Below are 18,935 nucleotides of genomic sequence, written 5' to 3' on the forward strand. Positions count from 1 at the left end.
ATCCGCGTTTTTGCCATGGCGAGTTTGCCCTGGGAAGGTGGGCCATGGACGTGGGGGGGGGGGGGGGGGAGAGTCTGCGCTAGAAGAGCTGTGGAGTCACATCTGTGTGACCTTGGGTGTCACCGACGTCTCCGTAGCTCACCGTCTGTGTTGGGGGCAGGGAACAGACAGGACAACACAGGCAGAGCATCTTGTCCGGTGCCTGGCAGGTGCGTTCCTTGCTGCTTCGAGCACTGTGACGGGCAGAGCACTGTACAGATGCTTATTAAGTTTAGTGCAGGCCCAACAACACGCATCGCTATCATACTTCAGCAACTAAGTCTCTGTTTATTTAAAGTTTTTTTTTTTTTTTGAGAGAGAGAGAGAGAGAGACACAGAGTAGTGGGGGGCAGAGAGAGAGAGAGAGAGAGAGAGAGGGAGAGAGAATCCCAAGCAGGCTCCACACTGTCAGCACGGAGCCTGATGTGGGGCTCGAACTTACGAACCATGAGAACATGACCCGAGCGGAAACCAAGTGTCAGATGCTTAACTCACTGAGCCACCCAGTGCCCCCTAAGTCTTCACTGAGTGGCTGCTCAGAGCCCTTGCAAGGATTTGGTGGTACTGTGCCTACTCCAAGCTCCTAATGGGGATTTTGGAGATTACCAGCCCTGCTTGGGCCGCCTTGTGAACGTCAACACACAGGTGGCTGGTCTAGATGAGGAGAGCTGGTGGCCTGTCAACAGCGGCTCCTGCAGACCCAGCACTTACTCGGCTGTGACATGAGCCCAGGACTCTGATGAGTTAAGCAGCTAATATGACCTGGTTCTTTGAGACCACAAAGGATGAGGCTTCTGGGGGCAGTAGTCAGAAAGCAGAGATCCAGAGCTCGGTGGAAACATCCATCTGGGTGGGAAACCTACGTGCCACCAACTGCCCCTGCCAGCCTGGGGCTTCCCCAGGAGAATTGCTCAGCTACACATTTTACTGTTACCATGTCACCAGTATCTGGATACTGCTGAGGGGTTCCTGGAAGACGCATTTTACACACTGAAAGCAAATAGCTAGGATTCTGTGTACGCTAAGAGGTATATGCTCCAGGAGGTCAAGATAGAGACAGACTTACCAGTGGTTCCACCTGAAGGGTTTTGGCAAGAAAATGTTGAAATGGAAGCTGGAGCCTGTTTGTAACCTTCAGCAGCACCATGGGAGGTGGGGATTTGAGTCTCTGCATAGCCGTTCGTTCTCCTTTCCGGCACTTTCTTAACCCTGGTGACCCCGTCTGCATTCTCTCCTTGTCTTTGACTTCACCTCATCCCCCTGTGTGGCTCTGGGATTTTCCTGGCCATGCCCTCAAATGCCGTCCATTGCTCTCAGCTCCCTGCCTAAGTTGCAATCATGTTCTGTCCACCTGGTGTCTTACAGTCGATGTGTATTTTAACTTTGGTTTCAGAATCTGGGACATCTGGGACAATGCCAGGTGTCAAAATCAAGAGTCGGATGCTTAACTGACTGAGCCTCCCAGGTGCCCTGGAGCCTACACTTCCTTCTTTAATACTCACTGTTATTATGCAAGTAATAATATTTCAGTTCATCCTCCTTATAAAATACTAAAACACTGAGGCAAAGCGAAGAACCTTTGGACCTCCCCTCCCCCCATCTCAGTGCCTTCGTCAGGTATCCGTGGCACACCCTTTCTTCTGCAACACCTCACCTGCAGAATAGGTGTTGCCGTAATACCTGCTCTATCCGCCTTACCTGATGGTTTAAGGGTCCAACGAGAGGAGGGACAGAAGGGCATTTCGTGAACCTCACAGCCCTCTGCGTATGCTTGTTGTTAGTGGTGGCACAGTGACGTACGTTATCTAAGGCCCCTTTTTAGGGGAAGATTGTTTGGTCGAAACTTCATTGCTGGGAATTAAGGGACTCTCGCACTTGTAACGTACTCTCTAAGGTCCAGCCCAGAGCCTGGCAGCCCAGACCATCTGTGTGCGACGGATTTGTAGGGCTAGGCTGCAGAACCGCAGTTCTCCAGTAGGTGTCACCCTCCACCAGCACTCGTGGGCCTCCTGGGTCCATTCCATACTTTTTCGTTGTCAAAGGTGGAAACAAGGATGTGGGTGTGGAATCTGGCAGCGGGGCAGGATGTAAGGCCAGTAAGGCCCAGCCTGTGCCTGAAGGAGCCCACAGGTGAGCAGGGAGAGCCCAGGGCACGGACCATCCCATCCCATCCCAGGGTGATCCAGGCTGTGCACACACAGGGGCTGTCTGTTGTGGGAACCTACTCCAGTGACCAGCTATGTGTGGATGGGTCTGGGATGGCTTCGCAGAGGTGACATCTGAGATGGGTCCTGAAGGATGAGAAAGAATCTTCCAAGTGGAAGAAGTAGGAAGGGCATTCCAGGAGCATCCTGAGCACATGTGAGCGGTTTGATGGGCCAGGACCTCCTTGATGGGGTGGAGGGGGGAGGGGGGCTGGGGGAATACAGTAGAATGGAGATGGGGCCAGATCAGTAGGGACCTTGAGTGTCAAATGAACTATGGAAAGGTTGGGGGATTTTTGTTTTCCCATTTGGGGTGGGCCAGTGAGGAGCTGCAGTTACATGTGTGGAGATGAATCTGATGGGAAGAGACTGGAGGCAGGGAGGCCAGTTTGGAGGCTGTTGTTCAAAGTCTCAGCCAGCAGAGGAGCAGTCCGTATTGGAAGAGAAGACATCGACTGGAAGCTATTTGCAAGAAAGAACTGCATGGTGGGAGTAGGCTGTTGTTAGTGGACGAATAAGGCTGACTTCGAAGTTTCTAGCTCCAGCAACTAAGCAGAGGTGGAACCATTAGATGAGACAGAAAACACAGAAGAAGCAGGCTGTGAAAAGTTGGGGGGAAACAAGAGTATATCTTTAGACTCCTTGAGTGTGAGATGCCTGGGAGTCTGAGCCCCTCCCCCTCCCCCCATAGGTGGAAATGCCCAGTAGGCCACTGGATGCAGTGGCCTGGAGCTGGTGGAGAAAGGACAGAGTAGCAGCCGAGGGCCTCGGCATTCTTACATCCGAACCCCCTGTTTCTCTTCCTGTCCAATTTACTAAAAAAGAGGCTCCCCCAGCCTGAGCCGGTGGCCCATAGCCTCGTGGGCTTCCTCATGGCACAACCACTGCAGAATGGGGGGGGGGGGAGTCCCCAGGTAGGCCCCTGCTTCTCCCCCTCTTCTCCAAGTCTGAACCCATCTGCCCAAGAGCAGTGGTGGGAAGAAGGGCAGGCACCCAAAGGTGTTCATGTGCTGAGTGGGCCTGGTAGGGTGATGGGTTAGTGACAGCAGAGAAGCTCAGCCTCTTTAAAGACGCTGTTTGCGTGTGTGTGAGCGTGTGTGTGTGCGTGTGCATTTATGCATATACATGTTTGCATGTGGGGACTTGCTTATTTGCCACCCCTCCCACCCCCCACCCCCACCGCCAGGCCTGCTCCTGGCCAGCCTCCTCTGCTGTCACGTGAGCAGCTCCCCAGCGAGGAAGTCTATAGGGAGGGCAGCCCGGAGGCAGCCATGGTATCAGTCCCCACTGACCCTCGGGCAGCCTATTGGTTTCCCGTGTTTGCTGGAACAAAGGATCATAAACTTGGTGGCTAAAACAACAGAAACTTATTTTCTCCCAGTCCTGGAGGCCAGAAGTCTAATACCAGTGTTTTTTGGCCAAAATCAAGGTGTTGACAGGGGCCATACTCCTTCTAGAGACTCTAGGAGGAGACCTGTGCCTTGCCTGTTCAAGCTTCTGGAGGCCACCAGCATTTCTTAGCTTGTGGCCACATCATCCTGACCTCTGTTATGCTACCTTGCCTTTTCTGTGCGTCAGATCTCCCTGTTAGAAGGGACACATGTGATTGCTCTAGGATCTACCCAGATAATTCCAGGACCATCGCCCCATCTCAGAATCCTAGACTTAATCATATGTGATCATCTTTGCCACAGATGGTAGTATTTATAGGTTCCAGGGATTAGGACCTTTTCTCTTTGGGGGCCACCATTCAGCCCACTACAGGCAAAGTTTGGGAAAGTTCTTTCATTTGACCCTTACTGCCTGTGTGCAAAGTAGGCGTCACTATCCCCAGTTTCATGAGAAAATGGGCTTTGCCAGCTAGGATGCCAGGAACTATTAGGAGACTTTGATCTGTTGAGTTCATAGTATTTTTTTTAAACATATGAAAGCTTTTTTTTTTTTTTTAAAGAAAAAAGATGTTGGCACATTTCATCAGGCCGCAAATTAACCCCAAACTCACCTGTAGCCCAAACTCAGGGTTCGACAGAGAGACCCTGGCCCAGAGAACCGTTACCTGAAGCTGAGGGCCCCTTAACTGAGCTCCAGAGCCAGGAAATGAAAATACTCACCACAGTGAAAGCCCCATCCGTTCCTCTCCTTCTATTTTTACATCTTTTATATCATGCTGTTCTCACATCCCCCTAAGGAGGCAGGCTAAGAAACAGTCCCTATTTCATAGAGTGAGAACTCAGATTTAAAGGGGAGGGGGCCCTCCTAGTCAGGCCAGCAGGCCCTGGGGCCAGGATGGGGCACTTACTAGTGCTGCCTTCCTGGCCCCTTGGTATGGGGCCAGAGGGTCAGGGTTGTGCATGGGTCCTGCCACCTGTTCATTGGAAAGGGTTTCGAAGCTGGGGCTCAGGGTAGCCTGGGAAGCTCTTTTTGGCTTGGGCTGCACTGTCCTAATTGGGGGTTCTCCTGCCCCCATTCCTTGCCAGATGCGTGACCTGGAGGAAAATCACTCCCCTGCTGCGAGTCTCAGTTTCCTCACCTGGGTAAAGCAGGGTTGGTGTAAGTGGACTCCAGTCCCTGCTGACTCGGTTTGTGCCCCAAACCTCTCCGCTCATCGGAGGATTTGAAGCAGCTTGTGTTGAAACCATAGGCTTTTCCTGGAGACTGTGGCCCAAAAGAGCATTTGCCAGGGGCCCTTTGCTGCCTCCAGCTGTGTCTCCTGCAGAGCGGAGTGTCTGCCTCCCGTTTCGCGAAGGGCAGGCTAGGCATTAAGGAGTGGAAGGTTCCGCGATTCTGGCTTGAGAGAAAGCTCTGCGCTCAGGGCAGACGGCATTGAGAAGCCAGTTTCCCTCACCCCCGGAAGGGCTGGCTCGGGCTCCCTTGAGCCGGGCCGCAGAACCTTCCGGGGATACCTGTTCCACTTCCTTCCATTCGCCCGTCTGTTTGCAGACCCCAGACTCATCTGGGCGTCCCCTCCGGATTAGCCGCAGGAGGCAAACTGGCTCTGAATTCCGCCTTTGTGCGGGGAAGCCAAGTGGGGAGGGGCCGAGCGGACCCCCTGCCCCCACTGGAATGTCGGCTCGCTGCGCCCCCATCTCGCTCCTTTTCAGCCGCCTCCCCCGCTCACTTCCTGAGTCCCACCGATCCCACCACCAAAACGCGCACCCGCGCGCGCGCGCGCGCGCACATACACACACCCAAACACGCTCACACTCAAACACACTTCCTGGCGGGCCTGGCTGTCTCGCTCCCCGCTCGGCGATCCCCGCAGCCAGGGCTCCGGGAGAAGCGACCTTTTGTTATTCAAATCACACCCTCGCCGCGCGCCCGGGCCGCAGGCTCCGGCCCCGGGGATCCGTCCTTTGCCCGCACCGCCGGGGGCCCCCCCCCCCCCCCGCGGGCGGGGGGCCCCGCCCCCCCCCCCCCCCCCCCCCCCCCCCCCCGCGCCGATCCTCGCGCGCCCCCGCGCCCCCCACCGCGGCGCCACCAGCTGATCGAGGGACTCCCAGGCCCCCAGGGGGCTCGGCCGTGCAGTCTGCCCGCCGAGCCGCGCCTCCCCCGCCCCCGGTGCGCGCTGCGGCTCCGCGCTCGGCCCCCTCCCCCTCCCCCTCCCCGCCTCCCCTCCCCCTTCCCTTCCTTTCTCCGGTCCAGCCTCGGTCCTGCCGCCGCCGCCGCCGCCTTCCCCGGTCCGCGGGGGCCCTGCCGGCCGCCCTCCCCGCAGCATGGCACCATCCGGGCGGAATTAGCCGGGAGCAGCATTTGGGGGAAGCGGGATCTCAAGGGGTGGGGGGTGCCCTGCAGCCTCGGTCATGGATGTGAGCAAGATGGTAAGTGAAGAGCAGGAGCTCTGCCCTGGAGCCTCCCCCGGTCCCCGTCCCCGAACCCCCCTCCCTTCCTCTCTCCCTTCCAGTCGGCTTGATCCATTGAAAGTTTCTGGATTGTTGATCTTGCTTGTCGGCCCCAACTCCAGGAGTGCTGGAGGAGGGATCCCGGCCAGGATTGTGGGGGCGGCTGGCCAACAGGGATGGGGGCTCCCGGTTTCCCGCCGTGCTGCCACCAGGGCTGCCCGGGAGAGCTCACTAGATCCCAAGCAGAAGGCTGTTGAGTTCTCCTCCCGAACTGGGAAACCAGCCTGGTACTGGGAGGGCCAGGCTGCAGGAGGGGGGCTTGTCCTATCCTCTCTAGAGCCCCCTGCTTGCACACCTATTTGGGATTTATGGGAAGATTTTTGGACTGTGCCAGGGGGCTGGGTGGGGGCACAGGTGGCTGGCCTGGAAGGGCAGTGAGGAGGAGCTAGGGCTTAAACCATCTTAGAAAGTGAGGGGTAGGAATGGAATCCTTGGCATAGATGGGAGATGTTTTGATTTACCACTTCTAGACCCCAGCGGCTTTGGCCTGAGGACCAGCTAACACCTTTGCCTCTTAAGCATCTGGCCCTGGAGCAGCTGATTCCTCCCCCAGGCAGCCCTGTGCCGCCACCCCCCCCCCCCCCCCCCCACCCCCCCGCCAGGAGCACAGTAGGAGCTGAGTACATTGTGGTTCATTGACTGATTGGGGAACAGCCTTCAGGGGGTAACAGGATGTGATTTGGGGCACTTGGGGCAGGTTTTCCCAGAGGTCCCAGATGGCTCCCACTCTGAATGGAGATTTAAGGGTGTCCTTGAGACCGCTACCACTCTGACCCTGGCTTTAGACCAGAGTGCCCCCCACCCCCCGGCTCCCCCAGTCTGATAACATTTGAGAGCCTGTGTGTCAGGCTGGAGAGGTACCCAGTGATGGTCTGTGCTGGGATGGGGTGTGTCTTTGTGTCTGGGGAGAAAGAGGTCTGGGTCTGCCTATTCCTTAGGGAAGGGAAGGTACTGGAATTTCAGTTCATCTTGTACAGAATTAGGCTAGTTTCCCCCAGAGAGTGCATTTTGAAGTTACCATCTCTATGGAGAAAGCAGGTGAGCTCCTGGCCCTGCCAGCCTTTGGCATTCCGTCTTGGGATGGGAAGCAGAGGATAGGTGATAGTTGTCTCTTCCACCACTGGAAACCAGTCTCATACTGAGCAGTGCCCTGGACCTGGGGGCTGGATGCGGGGTCTCGCTGGCTTCCAGGTTCATACGAGGACACATACCTATCCATGGTTGGGCGGGGCCAAAAGGCTGGACCACCATTCCCCATGCGTGTACTATGAAAGCTTACTTTCTTTGGGCAACTATCAGAATGACCCTTCCAAAAACGTCCTGTATGCAGCTGTGAGTGTGGGGAGGTGGAAAATTGAGTAGCAGCCACGCTTTTTTCTAGAGATCTCTCAGCAAGACCAGAGTCACCTGTCCTGCACGTGGACCTGAGGCTCTAGGCCAACGTCCACTAAACCACATCACTCCCAAGCTTCCTTCTGGCCCTGAGCTAAGCTTCCTTCCAAAGCCTGGACTGTGAGGACCAGCTCACAGAATTCAAAGACCTGCGTCTTTAGAGATTTGGGTCCCTTCTAACACTACCACCTCTCTTCATCTGTCTGCTCATGGACTCAACAGCGTTTATTTAAAACCTGTGATTCCTATAGCGAGTGCTGTGTGAGGTACACAGAAATGTCACCTGTGGCCTCCCTCCCTGCTCCTCCAGGGCATCTGGATGGAGGTCTCTAGAGAGATGCAGGGCCAACGAAACACCTACCTATCCAGGCTCCCAACCAGAAGGCCACAGCTCTAAGGGGTCTGCAGAGGAATCGGGGGTGGGGGTGGGCACAGAGTTCAGATGGAAAACAAGGCCCTAGGCTGGCTGTCAAGGCTGGGTGGAGTTGGCTGTGCTGAGAGCAGTGAGGGGCGTTGCCTGTTGGGAGAGTCACAGGAAGAGGAATGGCCAAGACCATCGGGTGAGACTGGGGACGTTTTGGTTCGGGCACATTTAGATCAGGAAATGTTGAGATTGTTGGTTGGAGCCAGATCACAATGGCCTTGAATGCCAGCCAAGGTGTTCCGACCTTGGCCTGTAGGCACCGGGTAGAGAATGGGGGGCACAGGAGAGGCACATGTATTACCTCTCTCTTCTTCTAGCTTAGGGTCCGAACAAAAGTGATATTAGGTTCTCATTAATCATTGAGCAGTCAAAAGCCCAGTCCAGAAACAATGGTCCCCCGCTCTTTGTAAAGAGCACAGACCCAGGACTGTGCCGCAAGAAGAACCTGACCCACCCCAGGGAATTGGCACCTGCTTCCCATTCCTGCCAAAGGCCAAAGTCGCTTTCCTGTTCTGACCATTTAAAGTCCTCTATCTGGTTGGAAGTCCTCGCATTGGGGGGCCATTGGCTCCAGGATCGACCTCAAACCCAGCAGTTAAGCCATGCCCTTGGCAGAGCCTGACATCAGCCTAGAAGGTTTCTCTTGCTTCCCACCGAATGAGAGTAAGCAGATTGTAGTCCACCCGATTCCCTACATGCTATTGAGCAAGTTTTTGTAATCTCTTAGTCCCATCCGTAAAATGAGAAGAATGATATCTGCCTTGAGCATCCTAGCAAAGGTTGGAAATAATTCTTTCAAGGCACAGGACCTGGTATAGTTAGTTAGTCCCCCTTCCATGGTGGCTATTATGATAATGATGGTTTCCAGAGTCTCACCTAAGATGACTCTGATCTCCACCCCCTCCTTTCTTTTTTTTTTTTTTTTTTGTTGTTGTTGTTGTTGTTGATTTATTTAAGTATTCTCTACACCCAACGTGGGGCTCAAACTCAGGACCCCAAGATCAAGAGTCACATGCTCCCCCAGCTGAGCTGGCCAGGTGCGCCCCCCCCCCCACCCCGACTTTATTTTCTTGATTGGCATGAAGAGTTGCCTGAAGGCTGTATTTCAGTTGACTGCTCTCGGGAGCAACTCTTCCAGATCTATTCTCTTTCTGAATGAAGGTACAAATGACTGTGACAGTGGACCTACCAGCTGTTGCAAGCGATGAATTTTTGATGACCTCAGATTTCTGCCCAAGGGAGGGCCTGTTTAACCTGGCACTCGGGTGAAGGGCTGTTGGGGGATTGATGATGGAGTCTGTGCCTCTACTGAACGCAGAGAACGCAGTGCTGAAGTTTGGGGATCAGAGCCAATGTCGTCAATCCATACAAAAAGAATGGTTTATGTGATGACTTAGATATGCTTAGTGGTTTACAGTTTACGAAGCGTTTTTACACCTGTTCATGCTTAGCACAACTCTGTGAGGAAGGCAGGGTGGAATTAGCCATATTCTACAGATAAGAAAACCGGAGTTCGGGAAATGAAGTCTGGATCCCATACAAGAGGCAGAACCAGGTCTCATACCCGGTTCTCCTGATCACCAAAACGTACACTATGGTGACAGAGTAAATAAAAGGCAAGGGAGAAGATTCAGTGACCAGATTCTAGAATGGACACAAGCCAATCTAGAAGGACAAGCTGGAGTGGTGGCCTTTGGCTTCTGGGTCCCATAGAGGGGCAGGGGACGTTAGTGCCCATCTATATGCAGACTACACGCCTGTCAGTTACCTACCTACTGCTGTTTTCAAAATTCAGGTTTCTTCCTGCATCTCTGCTGCCCCCCTGAGATCCCCCAGCTTACACAGCAGGAAAATGGGAGGGGTAGAGAAAAGGTGTTTCATGTGTTCAGAGTCAGTGATAACGATGGTGCGGCGGGAAAAGAGCTCGTGCCGGACGTGTTGTCGCTGCTGGTGTGCGGGTGTATTTGCTGAGTTGAGGAGGGGCGTGGGAAGAGGAAACGCCGAGTCGGGGAGATCCCTGTGTAGAATGATGCTGAGAACTGTCTTCACAGCCCGGAGAGGCTAATGGCTACATGACGTGTTCTCCTGCCTAGGGTCTGAGCTAAGTAATCAGTTAAGGCTGGGCACGGATGACCGGCTTGGTGAGCCTAGAGCAGCGTTTTCAGCTCTGGGTTACAAAATCAGTGTAGTGGGCTGCAACCAGCATTTGGAAAGAGTGAAGTAGATTGGAAAGCATCCAGGCATGTTACGTGGAAGGGGGTAAGCGTTCGCTCTCGCAACTGGCTTTGGTGGTATGCACACGTGTGCACAAGTAACGACTGGCTTTGTAAAATGTACATGTTTTTTTACTATGGTCAGAGTCAGAAAAGGTTTTGAAGCCTCTGACCTAGAGAATGTCCAGAGAGCGAGGAGGATGTCAGCCTCGTAAGATGAGAGGTTCAGCCCATGGAAGAGAAAACCCCAGAAGCGCTGGTGGTTATCTTTGACTCACTGTGGGCTGTTGAGACAAAGAGGTAGTTTATGCACTCCACATGGCTCTGGAAGGTGGGATTCGTTTGAAGAGGGGCTAGATCTTGGCTGGCCAGCACTTCCCACAACAGAGCCATTCTTCGGCGGAATCAACTCCATGAAGCGGGGGAGAGCCTGTCTGTCCACTGGAGCTGCTCAGGGACCCTGGAGGAGCCTGGCCTCCCGAGTCCTTGCCAACCTTGGAGACTCTGGCACAGCTTGGCATTCAGGTTTTGGGAGCCTCAGAGACCTGTGGGTGGATGGCTGAGGTCTAATGTGGCTGGTCTCACCATAACACCAGGGAGCAGTTCTAGGGAAGCAAATCCACATAGCCTAACTTTGTGCATCCCACACCATCGTTCCTAACATTTCAGCAGAGCATCCTAGCAGTCTTCTCCAAACAGTCCTTGTAAGAAAGTCGGGGATGGTGGATGACAGTGGCCTCAGCCAAGTGCCAGCGAGGAAGGAAATCTGTTATTTGCCTCCTTCAAAAATGCTTAGAAAAAAAAAAAAAGTTTTTGACATATCATCTGATTGTCATGTCTTTTTTTTAAATTTCTTTTTTAATGTTTATTTATTTTTGAGACAGAGAGAGACATAGCATGAACGGGGGAGGGGCAGAGAGAGAGGGAGACACAGAATGTGAAGCAGGCTTCAGGCTCTGAGCTGTCAGCACAGAGCCTGACGTGGGGCTCGAACTCACGGACCGCGAGATCATGACCTGAGCTGAAGTCGGACGCTTAACCCACTGAGCCACCCAGGCGCCCCGATTGTCATGTCTTATTGTCACTGATCACTAAGATTGTTATGGGCCAGGATGAGCTTCAGTTCAACCCACGTGCATATTGGATACTCACTTTTTGTGTGGACCCCTGGATGTAGACGTTAAGATGTTTGAGCCAGAGCTGAGGACGGCCGCGTTGTAGAGAGACAGAGACTCCCTTGAAATGCATTGAGTGGAATGACACGTAGACGCTTGTCAGTGACAAAAAGAACACTCTCACTTGGATTATTTACTGCCTTAAAACAGCCTTGAGAAGCAGAATTCATTGTCCTCGGAGGTATCTCCCGATCTCCCTGGCAGGCAGGGGCTAAGCTCAGAAGCAAATGGAGAGTTTTGTTTTGTCTTTTTTTAATGTTTATTTATTTTTGAGAGAGAAAGAGAGAGTGTGCGCACATGCATGCAAGTTGGGGAGGGGCAGAGAGAGAGGGAGACACAGAATCTGTGGCAGTCTCCAGGCTCTGAGCTGTCAGCACAGAGCCTGACACAGAGCTTGAACCTACGAGCAGTGAGATCGTGACCTGAGCTGAAGTCAGACGCTTAGCTGACTGAGCCACCCAGTTGGCCCTATAGGGTTTTTTTTTAATGTCTACTTGGTTTTGAGAGAGAGAGAGAGAGAGAGAGAGAGAGAGAGAGAACGAGCACACAAGTGGGGGAGGGCAGAGAGAGGGAGACACAGAATCTGAAGCAGGCTCCAGGCTCCGAGTTGTCAGCACAGAGCCTGACACGGGGCTTGAACCCACAAACAGTGAGATCATGACCTGAGCCGAAGTTGGACGCTTAACCGACTGAGCCACCCAGGTGCCCTGCAAACGTAGGTTTTAGGACGACAGTTCAGCCCACTGTGCTCTGTCGCCCAGCCCATCCCTGCCATCTCCCCCCACCTCCCCCACAGCTGGGTGATTTTCTCAAAGAACACGTCCAGGGGCTGTTTCCGCTCTACCTTTGTCTCCTTTCTTGCTGGAGAGGTCCCAGTCCAAAGCCAGACAGGCACGTGGTCTGGCAGCTGCCCCTGAGCCAAAGGATTCCAACAGCCAGACAAAACGCACGCTGCCCCGGAGCCCCAAAGAAATTAAGTATAGGTCTGTTAAGAAAAAAAAAAAAAAATCCCGTGTCACCTTTAGATTCCCTGAAGTCCTAATGACCCTTTGATCTGGAGGGGATTTCTCTGGGCCAGTAGGATGGGGTTAGAGGGGTAGGAAGCAGCTGGGAGGCAGCTGGGGTCCAAGTCCCCTGCATGTGGAGGATCAGAGAGCATCTTCTGTGCCCTGAGACCGCACAAGAGGCTGACCGTGGGCCTTTGGAGTCACCTAGGCCAGAGGCTAAAATCCTGACACCACATTTGCCTCTCTAGGACCGTGGACCAGTTAGTTGACCTGTCTGTGCATCACCTCCTTCCTTGTCTCCTGGATGGATGGGTGTCTGTCTGCCTACCTAAGAGGTATTGACATGGCCTGTTTAAAGTTCTTGGCACATGGGAGGGCACAGTAAGCCGTGCTGTAATTATTAATTTTTTTTTTGTTTATTCAATTAGGCAGCCAGTAAAATCTTAAGACTTTAGATGAAGGGTGGAACATTCCTTCTTTCAGAATGACCCCTCTGCTAGTAGGGCCATCAGCCATGTTGTGATTACAGTACCTTTGGTCAAACTCACAGAGTGCGTTTGAGGAACGCACTAGCATGGGAAAGTGGGGGGATAAATGACCTGGCACTAGAGGAGGGGTCTCCCCGAGAAAGGTGGAGAAGGAGGGATAAGGAGTCCCCCGGGGGAAAGCCAAAGGAGGGCATTTCAGGCAAAGAGAGCCGTGTGCGTAAAAGCACAAGGTCCAGAGAACACGAGGCGTGTTCGGGAACTATCTGCGGTTATACTAGAACAGTAGGCGGCGGTCCCTGTCTCAGGGGCCCGGCCAAGTTCCCAGGATGCGGGATCCAAATCCTCTTATACGTCAGTGCTTCCTGGAAGAGGAGGTGTTTCATCAGCTGTGTTAGGAAGAAGGGGAGCAGCCGTTTCATTGATGGAAACACATGGCGTGCCGTAGGTGGTAAATGAATGGGTGGTGACGTGATGAAGGCCAGTGGCAGCATGCTGAGTAGGTTTGCTAGGAGCAGGGCCAGAGGGATGAGCGGTGCCAGGTGTGAGGCCCACGTCGAAACAACCAGCATCCCGCGGCCGAAACCAGCGAGAGGCTGTCCCGCTTGGCGGTCACGTCGGGACGTGCGCTTCTGGCCAGCAGGCCTGCACCTCCCTCTGGTCCCAGGCCTGGAGGTGGCCCTCGCTGGGACCAGGATAAGCACGGGAGCCGCAAATATAGTAGTTTTTTTTTTGTTTTGTTTTGTTTTCAAATAAGCGTTTCGTTAACTGTTCTGACTTCTCTTTGGAGCACTCAGTTCGGCCTCGTTTTCTGGGACCTAAAGTCGTTTTTTCTCCGGCTGGATTTGTCTCAGGCTAGATTCTTTGGAAAGCAGTCTTACCGAGTGACTGCGTCCCGCGTCAAGTTCCATGTCAGCGGTCTCGGTGCTGGACAGTGTCAACCGGTCTTCAAGGAGGTGGAGAAATTATTATAATAGAGTACAATGAGTGTGATGTCACAGATTTAAGGAAAGCGCGTAGAAACTCAAGGGTAAGGATAATTAATTCTGCCAGGTGGTACAGGTGGGTGGGGGAGGGTAACATCTCAGGTAGGCATTCATTCGTTCGTTCATTCATCCATTCAGAAAAATATTTAGGGAGTACCCCCCACATGCCGGGTGCTGTTCTAAGCACTTGGGACGCTTGACCGAACCAGAGATCCTTGCCTGTGCAGCTGACCTCCTGTGTGTGCATCGGGGATGGGGTGTAGACAGTAGCGGTAAATGTAAACAAAGGAAATTGTGTAGGATGTTGGAAGGTGGTGAATGGCCCAGGAAAAGGGGATAGAGAATGCAGATGGGGATGTAGTTGCCCCGGGGTTAGAACGTTAAAGGTCAGGTGCATTACAGAGGTGGGCCAGTCATGCCCAGCAGGGGTTTTCCTTGGCTCTTGGTGGGCCCTGGGAGCCCTAGTCACTGTCTGCTGTGGCTCACCGTCCAGCTGAAACTTTGCAGCCAAGGATGGCCATTGGCCTATTGCTCTGAGTTGCCCGAATCTGACCTTAGGGCACTTGCACCGCACCCCAGCCGCCCTCCCTGCAGTCCGTTCAGCTTGGCCTCCAGGACGGAGGCCGTACTGGACGGAGAGCCCTGGAGGCTCATCGATTCCTTCCAAATTTCGTTAAGTGTCAGAGAAAGACACTACCTCTAATTTCTAACAAACCTCCATGAACAGAGCTGAATGTCAAGTGAGCAGGTCTCTGGCCATGGTGCTGTGGGTGGATTTGGTGACATCGTCAGTTTTGGAGGCCCCCTTGGCTGTACCCAAGTGACATCAGCTAGAACGAGGGTAGGATTGACACATCACCTTGGTACCTACGGCTGGACTCCTCCCTTTGAATCCTGGGCCCTTTCTACGGCAGTTTTTGTCTAGCATTGGCTTCTCACCTCCTGAGGGGACACGACCGTGAGCGCATTGGCCTCTGATGCTGTGGTTCAGTGAGGCTGGGGCTTCTGTGCTTTGGGTGCATTTTAATGTCACAGAGCTGTCTATGGTCTTCAGCAGCCGCAGCGAGGAGACACGTAATCTACTGAAGTGTTTAACTTGCACTATTTTTTTTTTTTTTTTTTTTTCAGAAAATAGGTAAAGGTGTAAAGAAATAAAGATCGAGTACAGTTCCACCATCCAAAACTTCTGCTAGCGATTTGGTATAGATCCTTAGACTTTTTCTGTGTGTGTGTGTGTGCGTGTGCGCACGTACATACAGGCTAGGTTGCGCCATATAAAAGTGCTGCTTGTCTAAGTCAAAAATACCCAAGGGGCGCCTGGGTGGCTCAGTCGGTTGAGCGACCGACTTCGGCTCAGGTCGTGATCTCACGGTCCCTGAGTTCGAGCCCCGCGTCGGGCTCTGTGCTGACAGCTCGGAGCCTGGAGCCTGCTTCGGATTCTGTCTCCCTCCCTCTCTGTTCCTAATCCACTCACATTCTGTCTCTGTCTCTCTCAAAAAGAAATTAAATAAACATCTTAAAAAGTGGCCAATTTTCGCTTGATTCAACCAAATAGAAGCATATATACAACAGGTACACACGTATTTAAACCAAACGGGACCATCCAATAACATAGGTTTGTCTAAGCTTATTTAGCTTCCGCTATGTCTCGGGTCTAGAAACAATATATCAGAATGGTCAAGGGCATGGGTCCTTAGGGCTCAAATTCTGTCTCCAGCAGTTACTCACCTGGGCAGGTTCCTGAGGCTTCCCAAGCCGGGGTTTGCCCCCTAGTCTGGTGGGGATGATCACAGTGCTGTCTACCTGGGGTGTGGCGAGGGCATGCTCTGTGTGCTGTTATTTCTATGTTTCCAGAGAAGTAGAGATGATGTATTACTTCCCTGTAATCAGTACACTATTACCAGACATTTAACTATGTCCTCTGTCCATTTCCCACCATGAGGTGACGTCCTTGTACACACATCGAAGAGTGACGCTTTTTCACTGCTTTAACACTTGAAATACTTGGGGTTTAAGGTTTTAGATTTTTATTATCGAGAAATGTATTGGATATATAACATTGTGTAACTTTAAGGTATACAACGTGTTGATTTCTTCCATTTCCATATTACAGTATGATTGCCATTGGATTGATAAAGGTTTTTGGTGTTTAAGAATTCTTTTTATTAATGTGTTTCTAGCTGAGTGGTGGGCCCAGGGGATGCTTGCTTGGACTGTTGTATATATTTCTGCGAATGGGGGTCCCTGGACCCGTCTTCCTCTTCGTTTGCTTTTTTTCTGTACTTTAATTTTAATTTTTTAATTTTATTTGAGAGAGAGAATATGAGCAGGGAGAGGGGCAGAGAGAGAGAATCCTAAGCAGGCTCCGTGCTCAGTGCAGAGCCCGATGCAGGACCCAGGCCCACAGCCCTGGATCAGGACCTGAGCTGAAATCAAGAGTTGGATGCTCAACCAACTGAACCACCCAGACGCCCCTTCATTTGCTCTTCAGTGCTCCAGCAACACATCCCCACACTGGGCACTGGCCCCCACTTCTGTGCCTTGATGCCTGCTTCTCCACACCAACGTCCCTGCAGGCCCCTCCTCCAGGCCGGGTGGGCGGCTGGCTCTTCCTCCAAGGGAGGACGCCCACACCGGCCCTGCAGCCTTGGTCAGATGCCCCCCCACCCCTACTCTGCACTCACCAGTATCTCCTCTCTAACCGGCTGTGCACACAGAGCACTTACATCTGACTCATGCATGAGTTAACTTAGTACAGCACTTGACGCATAGGTGCTTGATATATGTTTGGTGGGTGAATTTCGTGAGTGTATAAAGTCATCGCTGACTAAACTCATGGGGGCCAGATCCCGAAAGCCTTTTCCCCGCCTGCAGTGGTGAGCCCCTGGACACCTGGGCATGGTTGGAGCCGTGCTTTAGAAAGAGGGGTCTGGCCATTTGTACCTACCAGGAGCTGAGGGCCCTTTGGGTGACCCCCCCTCCTGAACCTCGAGGCTCTTACCCACTCCTTCCCTGAGGAAGGGCTCCTCTTCACTCCTCGGGAAACAGAAGTGAGAGTTCTTGGGTCTTCTGCTTTCGGAGGAAGTCATATCAGAGCGCCACTGATGGTGATGAAATCCACCCCCGGAATTAGCAACCACCGGCCCCCCCCCCCCACTCCCTCCACTTTAGCAAACTGCTCGGCAGCTCTTCCCCAGCTTGTTTTGACTCCCTGGGTTCTGGGCCAGAAGTATCCATCGGGGCTCCTGCCCGCCAGCCAGGAAGTTCCTTGGTCTCCCCGGGGTGACCAGATCCTGCACTGCCCCTCCACTCCCTCCTCTTCGGCTCTGCCCAGAGATCAGTGATGCCTGTACTTTGATTGTGTGTTAATAAGGACTTCAGTGGGCCTCCTGGGTGGCTCAGTCGGTTCAGCGTCTGAGTCTTGATTTTGGCTCAGGTCGTCATCTCACGGTTTGTGGGATCGAACCCTGCATCGGGCTCTGCGCCGCTGACAGTGCAGAGCCTGCTTGGGATTCTCTCTCTCTCTCTCTCTCTCTGCCCCTGCCCTTTGCACTCTCTCTTTCTCAAAATAAAGAAATAAACTTACAAAAAAAAAAAAAAATAAGGACTTCAGTTCTGGAGGCTAGGGCTTGACAGACCTGTGTGTTCTCTCAGTGGAAGTGAGTCTGACTTGTCCTTCCCAGGCCTGGAAGGATAGAGCCGGGATCCGTGAGGTCACAGCTGGAGCAAGGTCTCGGCTGAAATCCTGGCTGTGCTACTGGCCAGCCAGGCATCCCACAACTATCTGGGCAAGTCGCTTCACTGTTCCAAGACTCCGTTTCCCCATCTCATCAGCGGAGTTGACAGCCCGGCTGCGACCATAGGGTTAAATGACATCATGTGTGCAAATGAGCCTGGGATCTATTACAGGCCAGGAGAGGTTAATGGCATTAGGGAATCAGAGCTGGAACTACAATAAGGTAGAGACCATTCAGTCCGAGTTTCAGATAAGCGAGTTTCAGATAAGGGAATTCGAGATCCAAAGGTTGTGGTGGGTGGGGCTTGGGGTGGGGGAGTGGAAGGAAACTGAGAGAAGAATTGAGAGGGGATCGGGACGTTCTGCCTTATGCTTCCTGTGTCCCACCCCCTGCCCCGCCCCGCCCCGCCCCGCTCCCCACCAGCACACACATCTGCCAAAGGAAGCCCCAATTTCATGTCTCCTTCCTGAAAGGCCTCATCGAAGAAGAAGAGCACAGAAGTGACCGAGTGTGTCAGCACTGATTCCGTGGAGGTGCAAGCAGTTCCAAAGCTGGAAGGCAGGGGGAAGGAGGGCGTGAGTCAGTGTGAGAAACAAGGCGGGGACGGGGGAGAATTGGCCCCGGGGAAGAGGAGGCAGAGAGGACTGGCTTGTTTCTTTCTTCAAGCTTCTGTGGAATGGGCCATCGGTGCCCCGAGTCCTGGCAGCCCCCCACTTTCCTAGACAACACTTCTGCCTTCTCCTCCCCCGCCCTCCCTCTCAGCCCCTGACCTTGCTTCCTGTTTCAACAGTGAGGGCTAGATGCAATCCCCAGAAAGCCGGCACGAGCCCCCGCCGGCCATCTGCCGACACCTGTTTCCATACGCTGTGACCTGGGCCCGTGCCTGACAGAGTGGCCAGCGCCTCCTGTGCACGAGGCCCCTTCCCCTGCCCCCTTCCCGTGACGCTCCAGTCCTTCCCCTCACACCTATACAAACGTGTTGTGATTTCTCCCATTTAAAACAAGGAAACCTATGGGGCTCCTGGGTGGCTCAGTCGGTTGAGCGTCCGACTTTGGCTTGGCTCTCAGTCTCAGGTTCCTGGGTTCGAGCCCGACATGGGGCTCTGCGTTGACAGCTCAGAGCCTGGAACCTGCTTCAGATTCTGTGTCTCCCTCTCCCTCTCCCTCTCTCTCTCTCTCTCTCTGCCTCTCCCCTGCTTGTGTTCTCTCTCAAAAATAAATAAATAAATAAATAAATAAATAAATAAACATTAAAAAATAAATAAAACCAGGACACCTGGATCCCGCCTCCATCTGTCTCAGCCCCCTGGCTGGAAGGAGCCCCTTCTTCCTCTCTCTGAGTCCCCCCTGCAAGCTCTGCCCCCTTCCACTCTC

The 18,935-nt window shown here is 53.3% G+C and overlaps 1 protein-coding gene across 2 annotated transcripts in view; it reads left to right on the plus strand.

The window, feature by feature from the left end:
* The window catches only part of HIP1 (huntingtin interacting protein 1), a 150,770-nt gene that overhangs the window by 61,512 nt on the left and 70,323 nt on the right, over positions 1-18,935 (plus strand). The window contains exon 1 of one of the 2 annotated variants that reach the window (XM_040456103.1): positions 5,935-6,061. The exons of the other annotated variant lie outside the window; for it this stretch is intronic. Coding sequence (XP_040312037.1) covers positions 6,044-6,061 — 18 coding nt within the window. The 5' untranslated portion in view covers positions 5,935-6,043. Of the gene's footprint in view, positions 1-5,934; positions 6,062-18,935 lie in introns of those variants that run through there. 2 annotated transcript variants of the gene reach the window in all.

The sequence above is a fragment of the Herpailurus yagouaroundi genome, unplaced genomic scaffold (genome assembly GCF_014898765.1).
Source record: "Herpailurus yagouaroundi ecotype Mexico unplaced genomic scaffold, PumYag 216, whole genome shotgun sequence".
Lineage (NCBI taxonomy): Eukaryota > Metazoa > Chordata > Mammalia > Carnivora > Felidae > Herpailurus > Herpailurus yagouaroundi.